The 23,358-nt window shown below is 35.7% G+C and overlaps 1 protein-coding gene across 1 annotated transcript; it reads right to left on the reverse strand.

Moving 5' to 3' along the window:
* Positions 1–575: 575 nt before the first annotated feature.
* On the reverse strand, positions 576–22,779 carry Lhx8 (LIM homeobox 8). Its single transcript, XM_047519744.1, has 8 exons — positions 22,693–22,779; positions 22,184–22,345; positions 18,500–18,621; positions 16,150–16,370; positions 15,530–15,633; positions 10,866–10,961; positions 4,432–4,615; positions 576–652 (listed from the first exon to the last, which is right to left on the reverse strand). The coding sequence occupies exons 1-8, from the start codon at positions 22,765–22,767 to the stop codon at positions 576–578; spliced, it is 1,041 nt and encodes a 346-aa protein (XP_047375700.1). The 5' UTR covers positions 22,768–22,779.
* Positions 22,780–23,358: the final 579 nt, after the last annotated feature.

Here is a 23,358-nt window from a genome sequence, read left to right on the forward strand (position 1 = left end):
TAGTGTTATTTACAGTCATAATTCATCAACCACAAACACAATAGAGTGTTTGCCTGGCATGCTGCAACAGAAGCTCTACTCCCTTCATTCAGAAAACACTGGCAAAATAAATTTCAGTTGCAAATTCACAGATACAAGCTTCAAAGTATAAAGTTGTATATAACAAAAAAATACAGGTAATATTTATAACAATAACTTACAGATACAAACTAATGATAAACTACAATTTCACAAAAGATTGTAAACATTTTGCACACTTGTCAGTCCTTTCTTTTAGGCAAAGTGCTCTTTTGATGACAAATAAATTAACAGATACACACTAGAGTGAACTATTTCCAGACAATACAAAAAACATGTTCTGATTTGTTTTCTTCTTGTAAACATAAGTTTTACAAAAAATGAAGAATAAAAGTGTCTTGCAGGCCAACTATAGATACATACCTGGGCAGCAAAGTGATGTTGGAAATGCTTTTGGTGTTAAATAAAAAATTAACATTAATATCTTTTCAATGATATTTTATACATAATAAATGACAAGTTATATCCTTAATTATTTCTATCCCTGAAAAAAGAAATTAGGTATGACTTATTGGCAGTTGTGTCATTGAATGGGGTAACAAGGGCTGGAGTCCAAGAGTTGTTGGTGAATGAGCTACAAAATAGAAAGAAATAGAAATTTGTGGATCAGTTTTTTTAGAATGAATAAAACTGATTTAAAAACAAACAAAAACAATTCAAGCAATGTGTTTTCTTCACGCATTACAGCTGAGGGCACCAAACTATACTCATTCCACTGACCTCAGCAGAACAATAACTTATTCAGCATACTGGTATTGTATTGAACAAGAATCCAGGAATCATTTTACCCCGAAAATATTTACTTGGGGTCACAAACTTTTGCCACTTTAATGTACTCCATCCATACCCCATTCACTGCACTTTACCCTATAGCTAGAAAAACACATGAGTTTTTTCTGCAGAGATGTTGTTGGTTTTTAACATGAAGGAGTCTGTAAAGGGTGACCTCCCAAGTTCCCTTTGTACCTCCTTCCGAAACATATACCAAAACACATTTGCTTCAGGCAGAACCGTAGTACTCAGGCAGTATCACATGAGCACACACAAATTTAATGCTAGTGTAAATAAATGGCAACAACGGTATAGCCTTGAATTTTTATTTAACCAAAGCTTAAAATGAAGTCCTGCTTTCAGCAAAGGCTGAGATGTTTCAAACCTAACCTCCCTCTGAGAACAATTAGAAACACTGGACAATATTTTTAAAAATCTGTTGGAATGCATCCAAAACATACCAAAGTAGTGAAAAATTGAAAAATGTCAAGTCCCAGAGAGGAAGAAGAGAATATGAGGCTGCTTTTCTACCACAGGGTTAAGGGACAATTTTAAAATAAAAGGAATATCTAATACATTAAGGTATTTTAGCACAGCATTTAGAAGTTAGACTTTGGCTGAATGGTGGGATACAAAAATGGAATATCAGGACCCACTAATGAGGAAAAAGTCCTAGTTAAAAACAACAAACAAAAACAAACTTAGGCTTTCCTTTGGAATCCCAAAGTGCTAAATTCAACAAGTAGTGAAACATATACCAACCAGCCTCATGAGGACTGACTGGGTTAAGTTTATCTCCCCCTAGACCAACACTGTGCCAAGGTAAAACTCATCCTCTCTGATGAAAGATATCATTCAGAGCTGCAAATTATTTATAGTTTATCAGATTCAATATCTGAAAAACAGTAAAAAAAAAAAAAAAAAGGCAAATAAGAAAACATGACTTAACCAAAAACAAAGAGGAAAAAACAAAAACAGAACAGACCTATTAAAGACCCAGATGTTAAGAGTTTTCAGACATGAACTTTAGTATAATTGTAATTAATATAACAATAATTTAAATAAGAAATATAGTGACAAAAAAGGCATCTTTATAGAAATGGAAATTCTCAACATGAAAAACATAACTGAAATTAAGAAGTCAATGGATGAGTTTTATAGGTTCTTAGATACAGAGACAATTAGTGAACTTGAAGATAGGTCAGAAGAAAATATTTAGACTAAAGCATGTGAAGTAAAAAAGATTGTAAAATATGAATTTTTTCCCATGGGCAGAAAACAATTTTTAAAGAGAAAGAAGCTAAGAATCTCTTATAATGAAAGACATCAAATGACATATTCAAGAAGCACACTCAGGCACAAAACAAAAATTTTAAAAAACAAACATGAAGAGAAAATCTGGAGGGAAAAGCCATTCCTTGCAAAGGAGCAAGATAATGATAATAGCTGACTTCAACAATGAATGATGTCAGGTCATTCCGCTATCCATATGCAAAACAACACACACAATGGAAGTCAGAAAACAATGTACTCATATCTTCAAAGTGCTGTGTAAGGAAATAACTGCTAACCTAGATTTCTACCTATACAGGAAATATCTCCTACAACTGCTTCAAAGGAAATACTGAGAAATATAATAAAAGGTATGCAAGATTACTAAAAAGCTCTGAAATATAAGAAATAATTTAAAGATGAACTAAATATGTAGACATATTAAAGTTCTTGATATGAAATTCACATTATTAAGATGGCAGTTTCCAAAAATTGATCTATATATTTTCTAGAATTATTGTTTCAAAATCTTGTTTTCCCTTCTCAGGATGGAAACTGACAAGCTGGTAATGTTTACGAAAACACAAAGGGTCAAGAACAGGCAAAATAAATTTGAATAACAACAAAGAAAGACTTGTTCTATTTCATAATAAGAATTAAAAATCTAGCATAATTAATGTGGCTAGGTATTAATACAAAATAAAATAGAACAATGAAACAGACTAGAATGTACAGAAATTGATACCTATGAATTACACATGATTGATGACAAACATGGCTCTACAGAGGAGCTGGGAAATTTCATCAATATATCAGAAAAGCTTCCCTTCCTATCTCACTCCACATGCAAAATTTATTTCCAAGTGGGAATAAATGTGAAAAGTAAATCTAAATGAAAAAGGTACAATAAAGTTTCCAGGTAATAGGATGAATATCTTCATTATCTTTGAGTAGGAAAGCCACCAAAAAAGCACTGTTCATGAAGGAAAACATTGATGAAGTGAACTACATTAAAATTAGGAATTTGTGCTCAACAAAACAAAAAAGCAGGAAAAGGAAAACCACTGAGGAGAAAATACTTTCAATACATATTTATCAAAAAGCTTTGTATCCAGATTATATCAAGGAATAAAATCAATTTATAAAAGACAAATCAGTAGGCCAACAGTCAAAAGACATGTATGGGCTTTTCACAAGAGGAGATACAAATATCCAAGGGAAAATATACTTGCTCTCATCAGTCATGAGGGAAAAGCAAATGAAAATAATGAGCACTACACCACCAGATTTGCTAGAATTAGAAAGTTTATAGCATCCTAAGTATTGTAGGGAAGGTTGAGCACCTTGAACTTTCCTGTTTGGCTGCTCAGAATGCAAACTGGTTCCACCACTATGGGAAAGTGGAAAAACTGACTATAGGTGAGCATCTGCATAGCCTATGACCCTTTGTTCACTTTCAGGTATAAATCAAATAGAATTAATGTGCACCCAAAGGCATGTACAATAAAGTCCATAGCAGCATGTTCATAAATATCCAAACTAGTAAAAACACAAATGTCAATTGACCATAAAATAGATAAACTGTGCTAAGATTCCTACAGTGGAATTCTATACAACAATAAGATAAACAAATCACTGATTCTTGCAACAACACAGATGAATCTCACAAGGTTACTAGAGAATGAGACATATAAGAATATATTCTCTATGGTTCACTTTGTATAAAGCTCAAAAAAAGACATAATTAAGACATGGTTTTAGAAGTTAGAGCTATGTTACTTTGGAAGAAAAGGATAATATTGGGAGGAAATATGAGGGAGGCTTTGGGTGCTAATATGCTCTCCTATTTCACCTGGAATGGGGCACATTCACTATGTTTATTCATTAAGCTGAAAACTTAGGCATGTCCTTTTCTATAGGTAAGATGTGCCTCAACATAAAGTTTAACAAAACAAACCCCAATCTAAAGTTCTAAGCATGAATACCTCCTCTGGTCACAGGAAAATAAATTATTTAAGTATTTACCAGGTGAAAACAAAAGCAAAAAAATCTTAGTAAAAATATCAAGCATTGAGTCATCATTATTATTTGCATTTTTAGCTATAAAGTGAGTGTTGAATTTGTCCCCTAAAATGTAATCACAGAAATAAAAATTTGGGGACAATTATGTTGTCTACTATACCTCCTATGATATTTTTCAGCTACTACTAACCTAATATTTCCAAATATGAGTCCTATCAATAATCTAATAGTAGAAGTTACCAGTTACTGATTGCTTGAGAGAAACCTGTTAAATGTTGGGATACCTACCATCCATATAACTATGCAGCGCAGTTAGCATCGTCCCATCTTGGGGCACATAGGCAGAATATGCCATTTCTTCTAACATGGGTGGAGACAGCCTGGAGGGCGGGACTGCAGTTACTGGGGCAGAGGAAGAGTGATTGGGACTCACGTGCTTCTTGTGGCGTGCTCTACAGTTCTGAAACCACACCTGAAGGGGAAAAGAGCAAGGTTGCTAGGTCACACGTCAGCTTGAGTGCATTACCAGCTGAATTTAAAAATGAATGCAACTTCACTCTACTTTTTAAAAAGTTTTATAGACAGGAGAGAAACTTTTTAACCCAGACAGCAATGGTCAGATTTTTTTCCCCTCAGATATGAGCGCTCTGGTGATTTTCTTTAAAAGCTAAGTCTAAACTAGCGGCTTAAAAGCAAACAAACAACCACCACAAAACAAAACAAAACACAAAGAAGAAGGTAGAAGGGGTAGAAAAAGGACTAAAAAAAAGTCCAGAGAAGTGCCTTTGGTTTAACTACTGGCATTTGGGGGTAAAAGAAAACAGAAAAAGTCCTTTTTAATCAGAACTTCAAAAAAACAAAACAAAATGCTACTAAATGTATTCTTAGACACCTGCTGGACTTATTTCTAACCCTTGTTCAAATGATCAAAATCCCTACTGAGAACTTAGAGCTTTCTATAAGCCTTCTGATTCATTTATTCCAGTTACATTTTAACCTGCTGAGTTCAATTTCTCTTAGTGAATACATAGTCTACTTCCTAGGAAGCAAGTTAAGGTCAGGTCTATAAAAAGAAAAATCTAGTAATATTTAAGCAGAATGAAATACAAACACACCCACTGATGAAAATGTTCACAAAATGTAAAGCATGAACTACTCTTTTGTCCAGTCTATCACAGAAATGAAGCAAATTCAGGGGAAGTGAGGTCTTACATTCAGATCTTGGGAAAGGGAGGCTAAACTGTCCAGAATGTCTCCAGTAATTACTCAGCCTGTTTGGATTCCCTGCCATGAAATAAATATTGACCACAGAGTGTTACTCTATTAAAATTTTATTATATCAGAGTTGGAGACATAGTTCAGTGGTAGAGCACTTGCCTAGCCTGTGTGAAGCTCTGGGTTTCATCCCCAGTTACTGCAAAATAAATAAATATACATACATACATACATATACACATAAACAGACACACATGTGTATACATACATATGTATATAATATATACGTATATGAATTGCCATCATTCCAAACAATTCTGTCATGAGAAGAAAAATAAGGGAAGGGATAAAAATGTCAAGAGAATTATGATGGGAAATTTGGGGGAACAGGGTAGAAAAGACTTTCATCTCTGGTCTCTGTTCCGGTCTGGCTGGTAGGAACTTGAAGGAAGAAGGAAATCAGGGTTGCAAAAAATTTATAAGAACAAGTTGACCTGATTTCAAAGACACACCACACACCCTTGCCACTGGGAATCAAAAATAGAATGTTGGCAAGGTATAAACTCAAGAGATTAAAACTAAGAGAATAAAAATTAATAATGTAACGGTGTAAGCAGCCCCCAGCAGGTGGCTAAAAGGTAGCTCCCAAGGAAAGTTTCTAGGACAAGTCTCAGCATACACCAAGGAAAAGGAGTGAAAAGTTGCAGCCATCCCCTTCACTCTGAGTACTAGACCCTGAGACACCTGCACAGAGACGCTACTCAAATTCTCTAGTCAGCCCACAGGCTCTCTAATGGTAAATGTCACTACAGTCACCAGTCTCACTCAAAGACATCTGCCTCCCTGGCAAGGGGGTAAAATGATGCCACCTGCCTTTTCCAGAAGTCACATACTCTAGAGAATTACATACAACCTCATAAACTTACATTGTGCTTCCTGGAATTTCTTCAAAGTATCTTTTTTTTTTTTAATTTAAAAAAAAATTTAGTTGTAGATGGACACAATACATTTATTTTATTTATTTATTTTTTATGTGGTGCTGAGGATCGAACCCAGTGCCTCACACATGCTAGGCAAGTGTTCTACCGCTGAGTGACAAGTATCTTTTTGTCTCCAGTAAATTGTATATTGTATAGAATATAGTCCGTTGTAAAAACAAACAACAAAAAAACAATTATTATCTTTTCATTGAAACATTGTCAGACTTTGGAAATAAACTGAAAATTTGAAAGAATGTGACATAAATAGCATAAAAATCACTCTTATACTAATTCAAACAGCTTGTTGAAAAGATTATCTATTAGATAAGAATGCAGAGAGAGGTTTGCAAGTGTGTCACACATAGCAAAATAGAGCTGAAGTTTCCAGACATCAGAAAAAACTTTTGACAAGAATGCTACCCACCTTCAGAATTCAAATACAAGTCCTTTGGATCTTCTCACCTACTTGCAATTTCCTCCTGCTTTGCAAATCACTAACAAAAGTTAAAAACTTCTCTGAACAACACGATTTAAAATTTAAAATTTTTGAGTTCTAAATCATAAACTACATAAGGTGAAAACAGGTCACAATGCAAAAGAAAAAACTAACACATGAAATGAATCCTTTAGAATGCCCAGGCAAAAAGTCAAATGTAAGAATATTAGAAAGATGAAATTTTGTATTATTGAGAAAGTATGGCTTACTGATTTAGGGAAAACTGGTTAATCATTCAAAAGAAAATAATACAGATAAACTTTACCTCACATGAAACTAATCCAGATAAAGTTTAGGTACAAATAATTGAAACCATGAATTTTTAAGAAAACAAAAGCCAATATTGATAATATTCTTTTCAGATAGTTTTGGCCTTTGTGCTATGCTTCTTCATCAAAAGATTAAGAAATTTAAATACATAAGAACATAAAAGTTCTATATGGGAAAAAATAAATGAAAAGGAAGATGGATGGACCATGAAATGTTAACATGATAAACAGGATTAATTAAAAAACTAGTAAGATGAAGACAAAAGAAATAACCCATAGAACTGCAGATTGAAAATAAATAATTTTAAATTAAATAAGCAAACATTTTCAGTTCCATTGATATTAAGATAAATAAAAATAAAAGTGATGAGATTTTCTTTTCTAACTATCCAATTGGCAAGTATGTAAAAAGAATGACCACATTCAATATTTATTTCCTGTGAGAACTCCTGTATCTAGGTACTAGCAGAAAAAAAAGTGGTATGAACTTTCTAGAAGGCAATTTTTGCATAAAGACCCTAAAACTGTTCTTTTTATTCAACAATCTCACTTACAGAAATTTATCCTAAGGAAATTGTTGAACAAAAATACAAAATATTTATATTTTTAGTACTGGGGATTGAACCCAATGGTGTGTAACCACTGAGCCACATCTCCAGCCCATTTTTATATTTTATTTAGAGACAGGGTCTGAGTTGCTTTAGGACTAAGTTGCTGAGGCTAGCTTTGAACTCCCAATTCTCCTGACTCAGCCTCCAGAGTTACTGGGATTACAGGTGTGTGCCACAGTGCCCTGCTTAAAAAATGCTAACATTTTTAAGACAGTAAAAACCTAGACACTAAATAAATTCTCCAATGCTCAATATATTCATCAATAAAAATTGTGCACATCTCAGTCTTTGGAAGGGTAATCCTGGTACACTGATTGAGAATAACAACAATAGTGTTTTACTGTTTCTATAAAATATACAACTCATAATTCACTTATCTGAAAGGATATACAAATAATGATTAGATCTGGATGAGAAGTGTTAAAGTAAAAATCATCCATCTTTTTTCTCTGACTTCAGCACATTGACAATCTGCTGTTACAAATGTCCCACTAAGCAGACTTGTAGCTAGGGAAGTTGAGACTCTCCAGGTGTCAGATCATTGCTTCCACCTAATCTTTGGGTGACCTAGTTTGCATATTACAATAGAGACCTAGTAATCAAAACTCTTTAATGTGACTCAAGTGCTGTGCCCAACATTTGGAAGGAGGTTGGGGAAAAGACATTATAATTATTATTTGAAGTCACAGTAATTAACTCTTCAAAAGCACCGTGAAGGGCTATGTAAATTACATACACATATGTATATATACAAATAATATATACATTTGCATTCTAATACTTCTTCCTTTGTCATCTTATCAAAAATATCTAACTTGCAATCTTTACATTTTAGAAGCCAAAATCAAAACTATATTCTCTGAGTTTTATTTTAGTGTTTGAGATCAAGTTAATGTACATGACACTGGGACTTCAATACCTGAAAATTATATGACAGATGTCTGATTGGGACCCTCAGTCCTTCAAATAATAAGAAATTCTCTGAGACCCCCTCCATTCTAATTTGCTTCCAACCAAAACAGTCTACAACCTAACAGTCATGAATCTGGCTTTCTAGTAGCCTTCATTACTATGGATGTATAAAGTCTTAGATTAGAAGAAACACTTGGGCTATTGAGTCTGAACTGCCCAGAAAGGTTAAATTTCACTTCCAGGTCCTCAAAATGATCTTTAGTGGTGGTCATGTCACATTTGTAGTCTTTCACACAAGAAAATTCATTATGAGTGAACATCAGTTTTTTTTTTTTTTTTTAAATATTCTTTAGCAAATCAGTCTTTATACATATTTAAAGATACCTATTCTTTGTGTACTCTTCCTTCCCTATTTCCTGGCCATTCTATCTCCAGTTAACTATCCCTGTTGCCTTAAATATTATGAAACAATTTTTAGATTTTTTTAATGACTTCGGTAGCTTTTCTTAAAGGCAGCACTGTTTCCAGATTGGCTTGTTTGCCCCTTTTTAAAAATTTGGTTCTCTAAAATAAACACAATAGTCTGAACATCTGAAAAATGCAGAGGATATGGGACTTGCCTCCTAAGAGAGTTTATATGGCAGTCAACTAAAACCATTGGGAAACTAATCTTTAGAGAAGCTGAAGTATTCTCAGGTCTTTCCTGCTGCTGCTTTATATAGATGATTTATTAATGTGAAACATTTTGAGTTTCTCAACGAATATACACCTGTGTATCAATTGCCCAACTTAATACATGTACAATGAAGGTATTTATCCACCACCCCCAACCAAATTTCACTTTACCTTAGTTCCTTAATCTGTTTTGAACCTCAAGTATTTTTTTACCTTCTACTTCACTATTCTCTCTATACTATCGTGATAGTTGGCTGCTTCCTTCCTGAAGTCACCACTGCTCTTCAGGCTCTCTGCTGCTTCTCCACCAGGCTCCCTCTTGATTCTTAGTATTACTATGTCCCACCTCTGATCTGTCTCTCCCTAAAGTTCACCCTTTTTGTGTTTTTGTTTTGGTACTAGGGATTTAACCCAGGGGTGCTTTACCACTGAGCCACATCCCCATTTTTTAAGTCTCACCAAACTGCTTAGGGTCTCACCAAATTGCTGAGGTTGGCCTTGAACTTGTAATTCTCCTGCCTCAGCCTCCCGAGTTGCTGGGATTACAGGCATGAACCACCCCACCCAGCTCATTTTTTTTAATGCTCTATGATCTCCTTCTAAAGGATCTAACCCAAAGGGTCTCTTTGTTCTAGTTCTGTTCATCCTTTCAAATACTTGTCTTCATGTCCAACTGCCACCATCACTGAATAATTAGCACATTAAAATGGACTTTATCTTTCTTCAAACTGCCAACCAGGCTTTTTTTTTTTTTTTTTTTTTAAACTTTATTCCCCTCAAGAGTACCAAACCCATGAATTTTTTGACTTCTCCCTGCTTCTACACTATACTCTTCAAGTCCTTTTCTGGTCTCCCTAGCATCTAGCTCCTGACATTTCTTAAACAAGTTCTAGTTAATAAAATGTTCCCTGAACAAATTCTAGGCCCATTAACCCATTCCACCATCCCCCCCCCCAAAAAAAAATCACTACTTTACTGGGTAACTCAACTAAGTTGTCTGCTTCTAACTAGTCTTCTCAGGATTCTGATTCTTCTCATATGCTGTTACTAGCTCTTCCTCAAGTCACAAATCATGTCCTTCTTCTGTTCAAGAGAGAACTCTGCATACACAGGCCTTAGCTACTTCAACAATTTCATCTCCCAAAAATTTCCAAACATTCATTCTACATTCAACTAAGTTTGCTCTAATTCATTCCTCCCTAGCTTTGTTCACATAATTCCTTCTCCCTGGATCTTTAGCAAAGGCCACCAATACCCTCAAAAACACACACACATGCACACACACACACACAGTCAGAAAAAGTTGAAAATACTGGATTCAGAACCAGATTGTGCTTGGGATTTCAGTTCTCTTTCTTAGCCTAAGGATCTTAGGGCTGCTGTGAGCATTTAATGAAGATATGCAAAGAGTCATTTGGCAAATAGCAGCCTAGCCCATGGTAGGTTAATTATCAGGTTTTAAAAAATTGATTTAAAAATGTTTTAAGATTTCCTCACAAAAGAACAATGCACACTCAAAGATCTGGAATTGGAATTGGTCTTGATTGACCTTTAACATAATCACCTGTATTACACGTCTGCTTAAGCCTGTCCTCTCTGCCAGTTTCTGGAGGGTCTGTGCATCTGGGTTGTTGTCCTGAGCAAATTGTGCTTGCATGACCTGTTTTATAAAAGACGTAGGTAGCAAATAGTTAAAAATACACAGATCAATCTAAATATTGATGACAGATGAGATAAGATATGCACAAGAATTCATGATACTTGCACTTTATGACTTGAAAATCAACATGGGAAAGTATATGTAAGTGAAAAGGTATATTTTGTGAATTGCTTTCCAAAAGCAATTTATGCTGAGATCTTTAAAAAAATAATCCACTTCAACATAAAATTTGGTCTCTCAATTACGCTTTTAGAAATAAACTCATCTTTTCTTACCTCATCTTTAGAACCCATAAATGAAATGCATAAATAGCATAAGTCTCACTATTTTTTTCCATTCTGTTAAACTTCCCAGCATTAGAAAACATAATAAAAGATAAAAATCATATCATTTGTCCCCAACCTCTACTGAGCTAAACAGGTACAACATCTGTAATACAAGTTTCATTCATCTGCAGATAGTACACAGCTCAAAATATGGATTCCACTTAGTTGTAATGATGTTATCATTTTGGGGGTCAGTTACTCTATGCAAAAGAATATTTGAGATCTTAAAAAGAGACCTCATCAGTCCATTGAATAAGAATTTATCAGGATCTAAACAGTTCTATATTGAAAAAGTTCACAGGCGATTCTGATGTGAATCTTTGAATTGGAATCCCTGTGTCAAGTGCTATGAGATATTAAGAAAATTGTCCCTGGTCTTCATTTTCCTGAAATAAAGATACAGACATGCCAATAACAACCTAAATAAGAAGTAAAGGGGGAAAAGTAAAGGAGAGTAGGGAGTTCCAGAATACAAGCACAAGCCAAGGACTCTAGATTATTCCAGAAGAGGGACTCAATATGGAAATAAAGATGCTTGAATTTCATTTCAGTCAGCTAAGGGGAGGATTATAAAACATAAAGGATTATTGCAAACAACCAGGGAAGCATCCAACATGCTATGCACATCAGCAATGGGGCATAGATGCCTAACCTACCTAAGCATGTAGAGCATGGCTAGCCTCTATGCCCTTTCCAACTGGCAAATCAGCTGCATTCTCCACTATGCTCCTGGAATAATACTATCACCCACCACTGCACTTGTCTCAGGATAGCTAAATAATTCATCTGCAAGTCTACTCTCCATAGCAGAAAGTGAGCTCTTTGACGGCAAGGGCAGTGACTTACTCTTAACAACTCAGAAGTTAAATCCCTTCCTGTCACACAGTTTGCACTTGGGAGTTTATGACAGAATAAGACTTAATGTGAGGAAAATCTGGTGAAAGTATGGAGAAAAAGGCTAATGTTCCAGGAAAGTTTCTGAGGCTACAAATTATATTTTCAATGAAGATTTGATTAGTGGCTCTTCTGGACTTGCATATTCCTGGCTTCCCATCCAGCCATGCTGGAGCTATACACTACAAACAGAACATAACTTTTTGGTTTAAAAATACAGGCAAAATGGCCAAATGTCTATAATCCACTCAGTTCATTTTATTCTTTCTTTCCTACTCCTAATGTGTTACTTTAATATATTCCTGTATGAATGAGGATTTGTGTTTATATGCATAGTTTGACATATACTATCCCAAAGAGAAAAAGAATGAGCAAATTAATTATGTCCTTTTTAAAAATTTTTTCAAAAAGAAAAAGTTGAGCAAGTATTTGGGGGTTTGCTTAGAAGTTCATTACTGATAATCTGTAAAAAATAAAACAGCATGCTTTCACAAATGCATATCCAATTTTCAAGTTTAAGAATGGAATCAAATTATACTAAGAAAGCAATTTTTATCAAGGAATAAAACAAATCAACAGTGATCATTTAGAATTGGAATAGTCTTAAGAAGAAGAAGTACTTATTGATCTTCCTTTTAATAAAATTAGTATTTAGTCTCATGAAAAGAAATGAGGCCTTTTTAATTTCTACTTAGTGTCACTATTCTCCAGACACTAATGCTGCTGAAGCCCACCCACTCCTTTTCCAAGCTCTTCTAACATGGTCTAGGAGTGTCTCTCTATGGACACATTATTTTAAGGTCAAGGGATCTACAGCAATGTCAGGAGTCTGCACAGTAACAGTTGACCAATTTGATCTGAAAATTAAAGTTGGAGCTAAACATGGCATGTTTAATAGTAATAATCATTGTGCAGTTGTTTCTAACTATAATAAGAAAACCATAACATTAGGAGGAACTTCTTAAATATCACTTTTATAAAGAGAATATCTGACATGTGTTTGCAGAGACATTTTTGAGTCAAACTATTTTTCTCCCCATAAGTTTCTATGGGATTTCAGGAAATTATTTATTCATCCTATTTTAACTCTCCTCTGTGCAAAGTAGGCTCTGTATGAACAGTCTTGACTCACTGTTCACATATAATATCATACTATTTTGCTCAATTCAAGCAATACTTGAATATATTCAGGTTTCTGAAAGAAAGGTAAGACAATTTGATAATGACAGTACATTGCCTGATTTATTAGAGATTCTGGCAATGTAAATCCACAGCTATCCCATATTCCTAAATTGTAAAGAACCTCTCGAGGATTGTATCTCATTTGGTTCAGCCATCCCTGGCATGATAAATTCTAGTAAGTACTGAGTAAATGAGAATATCCTTTGAAAGCACATCACACACACTTTCATTTTTAAAACCTATGATTCTAATATACCTTTTAATAGCTTTTTATTTAGATCACGTTTTTCTATAACACATGGCTTAAATATTTTATGCATATTTGCAACAACTTAAAACTGTAAGACCACCTGTAAGATTCAGAATCTCACTCTTTTAGCTGTTGCTATTGTCATTAAGAGGAGTTTTGCTAAGGTACATTTCCACTCATGGGCTACTGGGAAGCCAAGTCAAATGAAGAGACCAGGGATTGAGGGAGCAGAGTTCAGATGTCTTCTCTACCATTCCCCTGGAGGTCTGTCTTCAGGGGAGTTCCTACACCTCTTGGAGAGGCTACCTACATCAAGGAATCGTTGTACGAGTTAAAGGAGATAATGTAGATAAGATGCCTAGCACAGGACTTGGCAGGTAAAGGCTTTCACAGATATTCCTTTTTTATTATCTGTATCTTCCGTAGGAATAGTATATATATATATATATACACACACTATATATATATATATCTATATATACACACACAATTATAAATTTTTACTTCAAATTAAAATTTATCAGTCTTTGTAATTATTAAAATTATAGACAGCACATCATGGGAACAACCCATTTTAAAAACAGATACATTTGTATCAGAGATTCTGTTTTAACCCAAATACTTCTTAGCAACTAGGTCACTTTCCAGAACTCCCAAAAGAACACATCTAACTTAAGGGCATGTATGATCTCCATTTCAACTCATGGAAACAGCCAGATAAGCAAGGTTTGAATAGAGACATTTCTTCCAATTACCTAATCTTTCATTTATTACTTACTAATCATGTGCTTTATGTCTAAGAAATGCAAAACAATGATCTATTTGGAACTTTTTTTCTGAATGAACCTAGATTTGAATGCTCAAGTGTTTCCCATGGCCAAGTTCCCCCAGAATGCTTATAATCATTCTCAAAAAAATTCTCTCTTAAAACACTTTTATGACATCCATCTTCAGTACCAGCAAGACTTAGAATGCTACATGTGATTTTTTAAAATACTTCTTTCATTCATTAACAGATGCATAAATGTCTTTTGAAATCTGAGCTAAAATGAATGCTATGTGTAAAGTACCCAGTAGTACATGGTAGGTGCTCAATAAATATTACATTACCTTAACATAAAACAAATACCTCAGCGACATTAATCTTTTAGAATGTGATTTTCTTATCTGAAAAAGTGTCAAAAATAATCATTTATATAGACAGAGAGACTTAAATATAGAACAAGGAGTAACGTTTATTTTCTTGACAATTTATATCAATCAAATTTACAACAATTATATTTAAGACAACTAAACTGAAAATAATGCAACCCTTTTCAGGGGTATGGCCAACCTCTAACATAAAATTATAAAATTACTCCCTCTACCCCTTTTAAAAGCAAGAAATGGACTACTTGGAGTCAACCAGCAGATTGCTATTTACTGCAAGGAGTACTCAATTCTTTCCTACTCAAAAAATATAACAATCTTGTCCATTAAGAGGCTTATTGTAGTTTTTTAAAAAGACCAGCACATTAGGGTCCCATAGGCCCACATGCTGTCTCTTTCTGTTAAGAGTCTCAGAATATGTTTGTCTCCTGTTGCGATTAGATGTAGTAACACAGATGCCTGGATTAGATTGATGTTATCATGAAGTCAGAACAGATCAACATTTTTGTTGATTACTTTGATGTTGATACCAAAAGACTCCAAGGAAACAGAGCTTGTATGACTAGACTATTCACATAGTGATGTTGAAAATACTGATAAACATTTCAGGGCAATATTTTCATTCATTCATCAAGTTTTCAAAGAAAGCATAGGATAACCTCTCAGAAAACACCACAGTGAGGCATCATGAAGTTTGCTTTTTGTTTTGGAATTTTGTTTTTGGTGGGGAAGGGCTTTGAAAATCATAAATTCATTGTCATGTCTACCTGGAGTTGATCTGCTGTAAAGCTTGTCCGAGCTCTTTTTGCTGGTTTTGGATGATTGACATCTTGTTCTGTGAGGAGGGCACCTTCCACACTAATCCCATTACCTACATTTAAAAAACATATCATACAGATTGGTAACTCAAATGGGTCCACCAATCATGCAATAATAGTTTTCTTACATCTCTTGGCTTCTTGTGAAACTGCACATATCTTCTAGATTGTAAAATCACTTAAGTTTTAAAGCACACTGTAAACATATTGTGGAAACAATATTTCATTTATAGGCTTGTGTTTTCAGTCAGAAGTGCAAAAAGTTAGACGTGCACTTATAAGGCCCATCCTTAGGAATGCAAATATAGTAAAACGATTGTTTTCAAAAAGAAAAGATGAACCCTAACTAAAGGCTCTGCCTGAAAATATGGCACAAAGTTTATACATACACCATGGTTTTCCCTGTAAACAAACAGATGGAGACCATCACGAACAGTAGAGTGCTTAATGAATTTTACCACAATTATACTTGCACAAAATAATGCATTAAGATGACCTTAGGAAAAATCATTTTTATCCCTGTATTCACTGTCCCCAAAGACTCAAAAGTATTTTAAGTACATATTTACCATTCTCCACTTCTCTTTTTAAATTATCCAGCATGCAGTCATAATGCACCCTGCAGAGGACTTTCTCTTCCACCAATGCAAACTCCTCTCCCGTGGAAAGTTGCCTTTTGCAAGAAAAGCAGGCAAAGCACGCCAAGTGATAGACATTCCCCTTGGCCCTCCGGACCCAGTCAGTAGAATGGATGTGCCTCCCACATCGAGAGCAGCGAGTTCCATATCTTCTACAGTAAAGAGAAGGGTGGAATGGTAAAGATTTTAATGCTTTGGTGAGATACTTATCAGACTAATATTAAACACATTATATACTCCACTGGAATAGCCTAAGTACTTAAACATTTTGAAAAAAAATAGAATTGTTTTTCTAAAAGTATGGTAAGCAATCAAGATTTAAGATCACAATTCAGATCTATTTTTAAAAATAAAACCTCATGGTTGCTGTAAATGAAGATTGAATTTTCTTTCAAAATAAACTAAACATGAGTTTTAGTATTCCTCTTACTGGGTCAAATATCAAAGCATTTATAAATTTATTTAGATATTTAAGATACAAAGGGGCGGTGGGAAGGGAGGGGCAGAGGCAGACAGACAGACACACTGGATTGAAAACCTTAAAGTACAAAAGAATACAAACTCAAGATATAAATATTGACTTCTTAAAACCAAGTTGAGGGCTGGGGTGTAGCTCAGTAGTAAAGCATGTGCTTAGCATGCACAAGGCCCTGGGTTTGATCTCCAGTATCAAAAAACAAAACAGACAAAAAGCCAAGTTGAAATTAGAAAATACCGTTAAAATACCATTAAAAAGATGTTAAAATATTTAAAATAGAAATTATCAAGTAATACGCAGAACAGAAATTCTTAACCCTGGTGGGTAAGGAAGCAAACTTGGAACTATATCCTTCTCTGGAAAAGCTAAGGCATTGCTACCCACAGAAGGGAGGGAATATTATCTAGAACTTCAGAGACACATTTAGATATTAAATGCAGATCAATCTTAACACGATGCCAGAGATAGGTGAAAATATTTTTGTTTTTTTTTCCAGACTGAGCAATTGAACACCGTCATGGCTCCTGTCACCATCATAGCCCCTGAAACCCAGACCACACTAGAGCAGGGCATGTGTGTGCACCTCCTCCTGGATGTGTCTTTGGAGGAACTGCCGGTTTTTTGTTGTTGTTGTTGTTGTTTTTTAAATCATATAAAACACTGAATTCTAAAAATAAATTTCAGAATATAATAAAGTATGAAGTATTTAAAAATCCTGAAGAACAAGATTTTCAACCTTTAAAATCAAATCTTTCAAAGGACTTTAATTTACCATAAAAAAATAAGATCAGCATATCCTAAGTGAAAGAGGAAACTAACTTTTACTACTGTTGAAGAAATGGAAAGTAAACCTAATGAGAGATATACATTTTGGGTGATCACAAAATTCTGTGGTTTTTATAGAATAAATGACTCTGGGTATTCTGAAGTGCTTTAAATCAACTAGCAATTTTATTCAAATCAATCACTAAATTCTCTGAAATCATTTTTGAAATGGAGCATAAAGTATTGCAAACTTTGCTATGTAGTATTAATTTCCCAATTTCACAATGAACATTACTTTTCATTTGCAAATGCAAATAAAAATACAGTAATTTAAAATTTATGCTTACAAACCATTCCAATTTCCAACTGCTTGTTCATAAATAATTTAATTACATCATAGAAAAAACTTTACATTTAAACAATTATAAGGTGATCAGAGAGAGAAAATGTTACATTTAATATCCTGTGAAAATATAATCTCACAAACTTAATAGCCAAGAACAGACAAAAAAATTGGATTTCAAGACCAAATAATTCAGTTGGGTGTATTTATGATCCTGGAATAGTCAATTCTTCGGACCAAAGTACTTGATCTCAGTACAAACTCCTGTCATTGTACAGGAGTATTACTGGGATCCTTCTGTGGTAAACTGCTTAAAGCTTTTTTCAGTTTTTTCCTCAAAAAATGATTTTATGTCATCTTATCATTTCCCCCAAGAAGGAACTTTGTCACAATAAGTCATCTTATATTTTATACTTTATACCTATGCACAGCAAAGCTTCTATTTGTAATACCTAAAACTTTCATTCACCAAAGTGGAAATATTTTTTGAATTAACTTTTGTATTCCAAAGTCCTAAAAGAGGTAAACACATTTATTGTGTCTTAATATAATTTATATCTGAAAATATTTTGAAATCTATCATGAGAAAATGGGGCTTCAAAAAATAAAATTGTATGAAGTTTTTGTCTATTATAAAATTATATTTGTATAAAAATTTCTTGAAGTGTATGCTAAGAAAAGTCTTCACCATGTACCTGAAATAATCGAGTTTGCAGAAAATGTCTTTGTCTTTAATATAACAGCTGGTGTGCCTTCCTAGGGAGGTTCTGCAGACGCTACAGGAGAGACACCGGACATGCCAGCACAAGTCATTCACCTGTGAAGGGAAATGGTATAGATGAGAAGCAGTCTGATACCACACTGAGGAGCCCACTCACAGCTTTATGTGTGAGGTAACACTGGCCCTGACATATTTTAACACATGTTGTGAATGTTTCCATCCAAACAGTATCATTTATATAAATACGCATCTGGATAGATTCTATTTTAAACTTCAACTAGAAAATCACACTAGTATATGCCACATATTGTATTTATGTTTTTTTTTTTTAATTCCTCTGAAGAATTTAGGTTCTTTCTTTCATCCCACCTCTATAAACACAGGGAACATTTGGGTTAAAGTCTTACATAGAGATTTTTTAATTTTTCTTTTCCCAGATTCTTCCTAGCACAAAACCTGGTATTTAAGGAAGTCAGGACAAACAACTTATCAACCTACTTTTTGGCCAAATAATTACAAACTTTAAACCCATTAAAGAGAGCAACAAAGAAAGTGGAAAATTTTTTTGTAAGATACTCACACTAATAAAGAAACTAGTCAATTCACTTTCCTTACAAACCAGAAACTGCTAAGGTAGCTCTGAATGGTGATAAAGCAGTAGCCCTGGCAATAGGGCCAAGGAGTAAAGCACTGGTAAAACAACTTAATGATTTGGTTAAAGGGGAACAAAATAAATCTGCTTATAAGTATACTCAAGCATTATTTTTCATTTACCCTTCAAGTAGTAAGACATAACATGGTACAGCACTTTATACTTTGTAAATAACAAGAAGAAATACTGTCAATTCAGGAAAACAAATCATAATTACTCTCACTTTACACTGTTAGGATACCATAAGCACTACATCTTTAGCCTTAAAGAATGAAGATGTGTACTAGATTGAATTGGGCTACTCATGAAGTCTGTTCTTGTTAAATAGACACAAGTAGGTTTATGCTTAATTAAATTTCATGTAAAAGAAGAGCAATGATGCAAAAACACCAGTTGCACCCTACAAATGAATCTAATGACTAAAACAGGAAAGTAAATTACCGTGAGGTTTGGCTTTTGCCATACTATTTCATAATAAAGACTCTCTATCCAGTGATTTTGTCAGACTGCTAACTACTGTTAAACATACTTTTCCATGATATGAAATATAAAATGTACTTTGAAGCTTAATTGCAAGTTTTATTGGCTTTGAATTAAAGGGATATACCTCTTTCCAAAGCATTAATGAGATGCTCATTTTTGATGAGATTTTAAGTTCTACATTTTAGTTTTTTAAAAGAATTACACATGCACTATAGAATATACTGAAAATGAGAAAGCAACAATAGAAGGAAATCTGAGAAAACTGAAATTAAAAATATTAACAATGGTGAGTACTATCCTAGAGATGAAGATATATGTCCCTTTTTCTTTTCCTCCTTTCTTTTCCCCCTAAAATGTACCCAGTTAGCATAAAGTTTAAAGATAGATGATTCTTTTAGTATTCCACTGTTCAGGGACTTCTGTATTTCTGTCACATCCAAAGTTCTGGTTTGCTTTGTTTTGTTCTTTACATCAAAGTTTTAGGGTAGAGCCATGGCCTCTGTCTGCAAAAGCTAAACCTAATACCTGGTTTGTCACCTTCCCTCAAAATTTACTCTAAAAAAGAAAAAAGTCCCTTCATCTTCCATTTCTTTGCCAGGGAGTAAAGTGAGGTAAAGAAAGATTCTGGAAACTATAAACCTTTCCTGATGAGTAGTATTGATCCAATCAGCACATGCCTAAACATAGGAGTAAGACCAAGCCAGAAAACAACCAAAATCACCAAACACTTAAGTAGTAAATGGGGCAAAGATATATCTAACTCCTTTTGTACTTTTCTGTCTAGTTCCAATTTACTTGCCTTGCAAAATAGTGTTTTTCTATTAGATACACCCTGAAATACCATTTATAAACTAGGTCTACTTTTTAACCAGTGACAAGTTTGAATTCAATTTTATCTGGAAGAATAATCAAAGTGAGGGGGGAAAGTTAAGAACTCACAGTTTTAAAATAGTCATGTAGTGTCAGACTTCAGTTAGAGACAATACACATACATATAAGTAACAGAATAAGATTCATGTAGAAGACTTTCTTGGGCAGACTCCTATTACAAAAGAAAGTTTCGCATAACTCAGATAACAGGTATTTTCTATAAAACAAAATATGCAAAATATATTTATACAAAGTAAACACTAGAAACTATTTTTTATTTCAGAGGATTTGTGTTACTTTAACATAACTTTTTTCAACATCTTCTCTGCTATAAAGTATTAAAGCCTTCATAGACCTATTTCAGATGAATTCTAAAAAAATCTGCTAATTATTGAGAGGGCTCATGAAAATAAGCAGTTTTGATCCAAAAGATGATTTTGAAATATCAAAAGGCTCAGGCTTAGCAACATTGAAACTGGAATTTTAAGAATGCAGATTTAAAGAAAAAGCCATGTTAATTTGCCAACTGTAATGATCAATCACCAAATAGAATTAGATTAGTCATTTTTAAACCTTTCCCTCAAAGTTTTAAAACCTTTAAAATTTCTTTTGGTGCTGTATCTGGGTTGTGTAGGGTAACATTCCCATTTTACAGACGAAGCAGCTTTGTGCAATGGTATAGAAACTTAAAGAGTCACTAACATTGGGAGAGGGAATAGAAAGTACATTGGTTTGCAACTAATTCAGCATAAAAGAAACCATTATTTTACTTAGTGGTTTTAAAAAGCTATTGAAGTTGAAAACCTAATGTATTAGGATTAAGACACTTGGGACCCTGATTTAGCCTGCAATGACATGGATAACTGGGTCTGCCAGAATTTCTACTCCAAAATTCCCCCACAATATTTTAAGAGAAAAGTAAAACAAATTAAGACAGTCAACTCTCAAACCACTTGAAACACTTCATCCGCGGCTCTTGTGTGTGCGTGCGTGTGCGTGTCTAACTTCACATCAATTTCCATTTTTTTCCTAAGCACTGGAGAAGACATAACAATAGCATTGGGTGGGCTTAAGAGCAGGAAGGTACCGAAATGGCTTTTATTTAAATGCTCCTATGAAGATCTTTACTTTGGAAAAATTTCAAGTAACCGTAAATAAACAAGACTATATTAAAAATTGTCCAGAAAAGATCATTTAAGGCAGTTTACAATGGCTTACGCCAAAGGAAATACTGCAAAGGGTAATCAGTTACCACATACCGACCTGAAACTCTTCTAAGCAGACAGGAGCGTGGGCGTTACTGGGGTGGAGGGACCAGTTAGAACAAAGATTTTTAAGAAAGCAGTCGTTTGCAGCTTGGTAAAGAAATAATCAGGCAAGCCTTTCAGACTGAGCAAGAGTTTTCCCGACTTCTCTTCTACAAATCACTCTTGGTTCCAGTACATTCACCCGGGGAATTGACATTTCTATACCAGAATGTGTCTCGCAAGAGCCGAAAAATTTTTTCACACTTGACTCACCGTAAGAGTTGCCCTAGACTGCGCTAGTATTCTGAGGTTTGCAATCTCGACTGAGAACCTGGGTGGAAAGGGAGGATGGGGAGCTTTTCTCTTTCCCCTGAGCTTCCACGCTAACCCCGCTTCTCCACCCTACCTTGAGAAGATATTTGTCCACGATCTCCAGGCCGCAGCTGTTGCACACACACTTGCCAGGGGGGCAGCCGGAGCCCGAGGCCATGGACTGGGGTGAGGACGAAGGGGACAGCGGGGCCGAGGAGGAGCACGAGTCCTCGTCCCCTGCTCCCTCGGGGCTCACCTGCAGGAAACAACGCAGACAGTTCTAGACCCCTCCTACCCTTTCGCAACCCACCTACCCACGGGGGAACCCCCAGCGCCTCCCCTCCCTTCCCCCAGTCGACCCCCACCCCCTTCATGAGGTCTCATTTCTAGTCCTCTCCCCCAGGTCCAAGCTCTGACCACGCACCTTCTGGGGCTGCTGACCCCTGACCTCGACGACCCGGAGAGTTTTGCAACGCTGCCAGCCACTTGGGTCCGTTAACTTCCTACTCAGTCCCGCCCTCCACCCCCTTCCAAAGGGGCCAGTTGGCCCGGGAAAGAGCTAGCGGACAGCTGTCCCTTGTCGTTCGCCGCCTTCCCACTCACCAGTCCTTCTTCCCCGGGACTTTTCCGAGTCCTTCCAGCCGCCAGGGCTGCAGTCCGCCCGCACTCGTCCGACATGAGCCCCCGGCACTGCGGGGTGGGAGGGAGGGAACAGAGGGAGAAACAAGACCAGAAGTTCAGAGCGTGCACGCGGCCGGGGGCCTCAGCACCAGGGGCGAGCTAATGAAGGCCCCGGCGCGCGGGCTGCGCGTGCAGCCGTCCCAGCGCCGGAGTCCGAGCACTGCGGGCGGGAGGGCGCGCAGCCTCTCTGGCTCGCCGCTGGTTGCAGCCACTCGAACGCCAAGGGCTCGCCCGGCGAGCTGCTGCGCTCCCGGGGTTCCGGGTCCCCTGCGCTCACCCGAGCACGTTAGTTTCCTGCCCCCCCCCGACCCGTTAGGGATAACAAGTTAATAACAATCATCCCAGCACAAAGCATTTTCTTTTTAGACGTCAATCACCGCGAAGCGGGGAACACCGGGCTAAAGGGGGTGCAGGGCGGGGGGAGTTGGAGTGGGAGAGAAGAAAAGACGATTGAGGAGAGGGTGGGGGAAGAAACTTGATTTCTTTAATAACCTCAATTAAAAGAGCAAGACACATATATATTTTTAAAAGGGGGCTTTTTGAATAGGATAGCCCGAAAGGTGAAGAGGTTTAATAGGATACTTGAAA

Source organism: Sciurus carolinensis, chromosome 1, assembly GCF_902686445.1.
Source record: "Sciurus carolinensis chromosome 1, mSciCar1.2, whole genome shotgun sequence".
NCBI lineage: Eukaryota > Metazoa > Chordata > Mammalia > Rodentia > Sciuridae > Sciurus > Sciurus carolinensis.

Excerpts from the sequence above, each read along its gene's own strand:
- Lhx8 (XM_047519744.1), bottom strand. The coding sequence starts at position 22,767 with ATGTCGGACGAGTGCGGGCGGACTGCAGCCCTGGCGGCTGGAAGGACT. Across the intron at positions 18,622-22,183 it reads TGGACAAATATCTTCTCAAG|GTGAATGACTTGTGCTGGCA; the intron begins GTAGGGTGGAGA and ends TTCCCTTCACAG. Across the intron at positions 10,962-15,529 it reads TTACAGCAGATCAACTCCAG|GTCATGCAAGCACAATTTGC; the intron begins GTAGACATGACA and ends TTTATAAAACAG.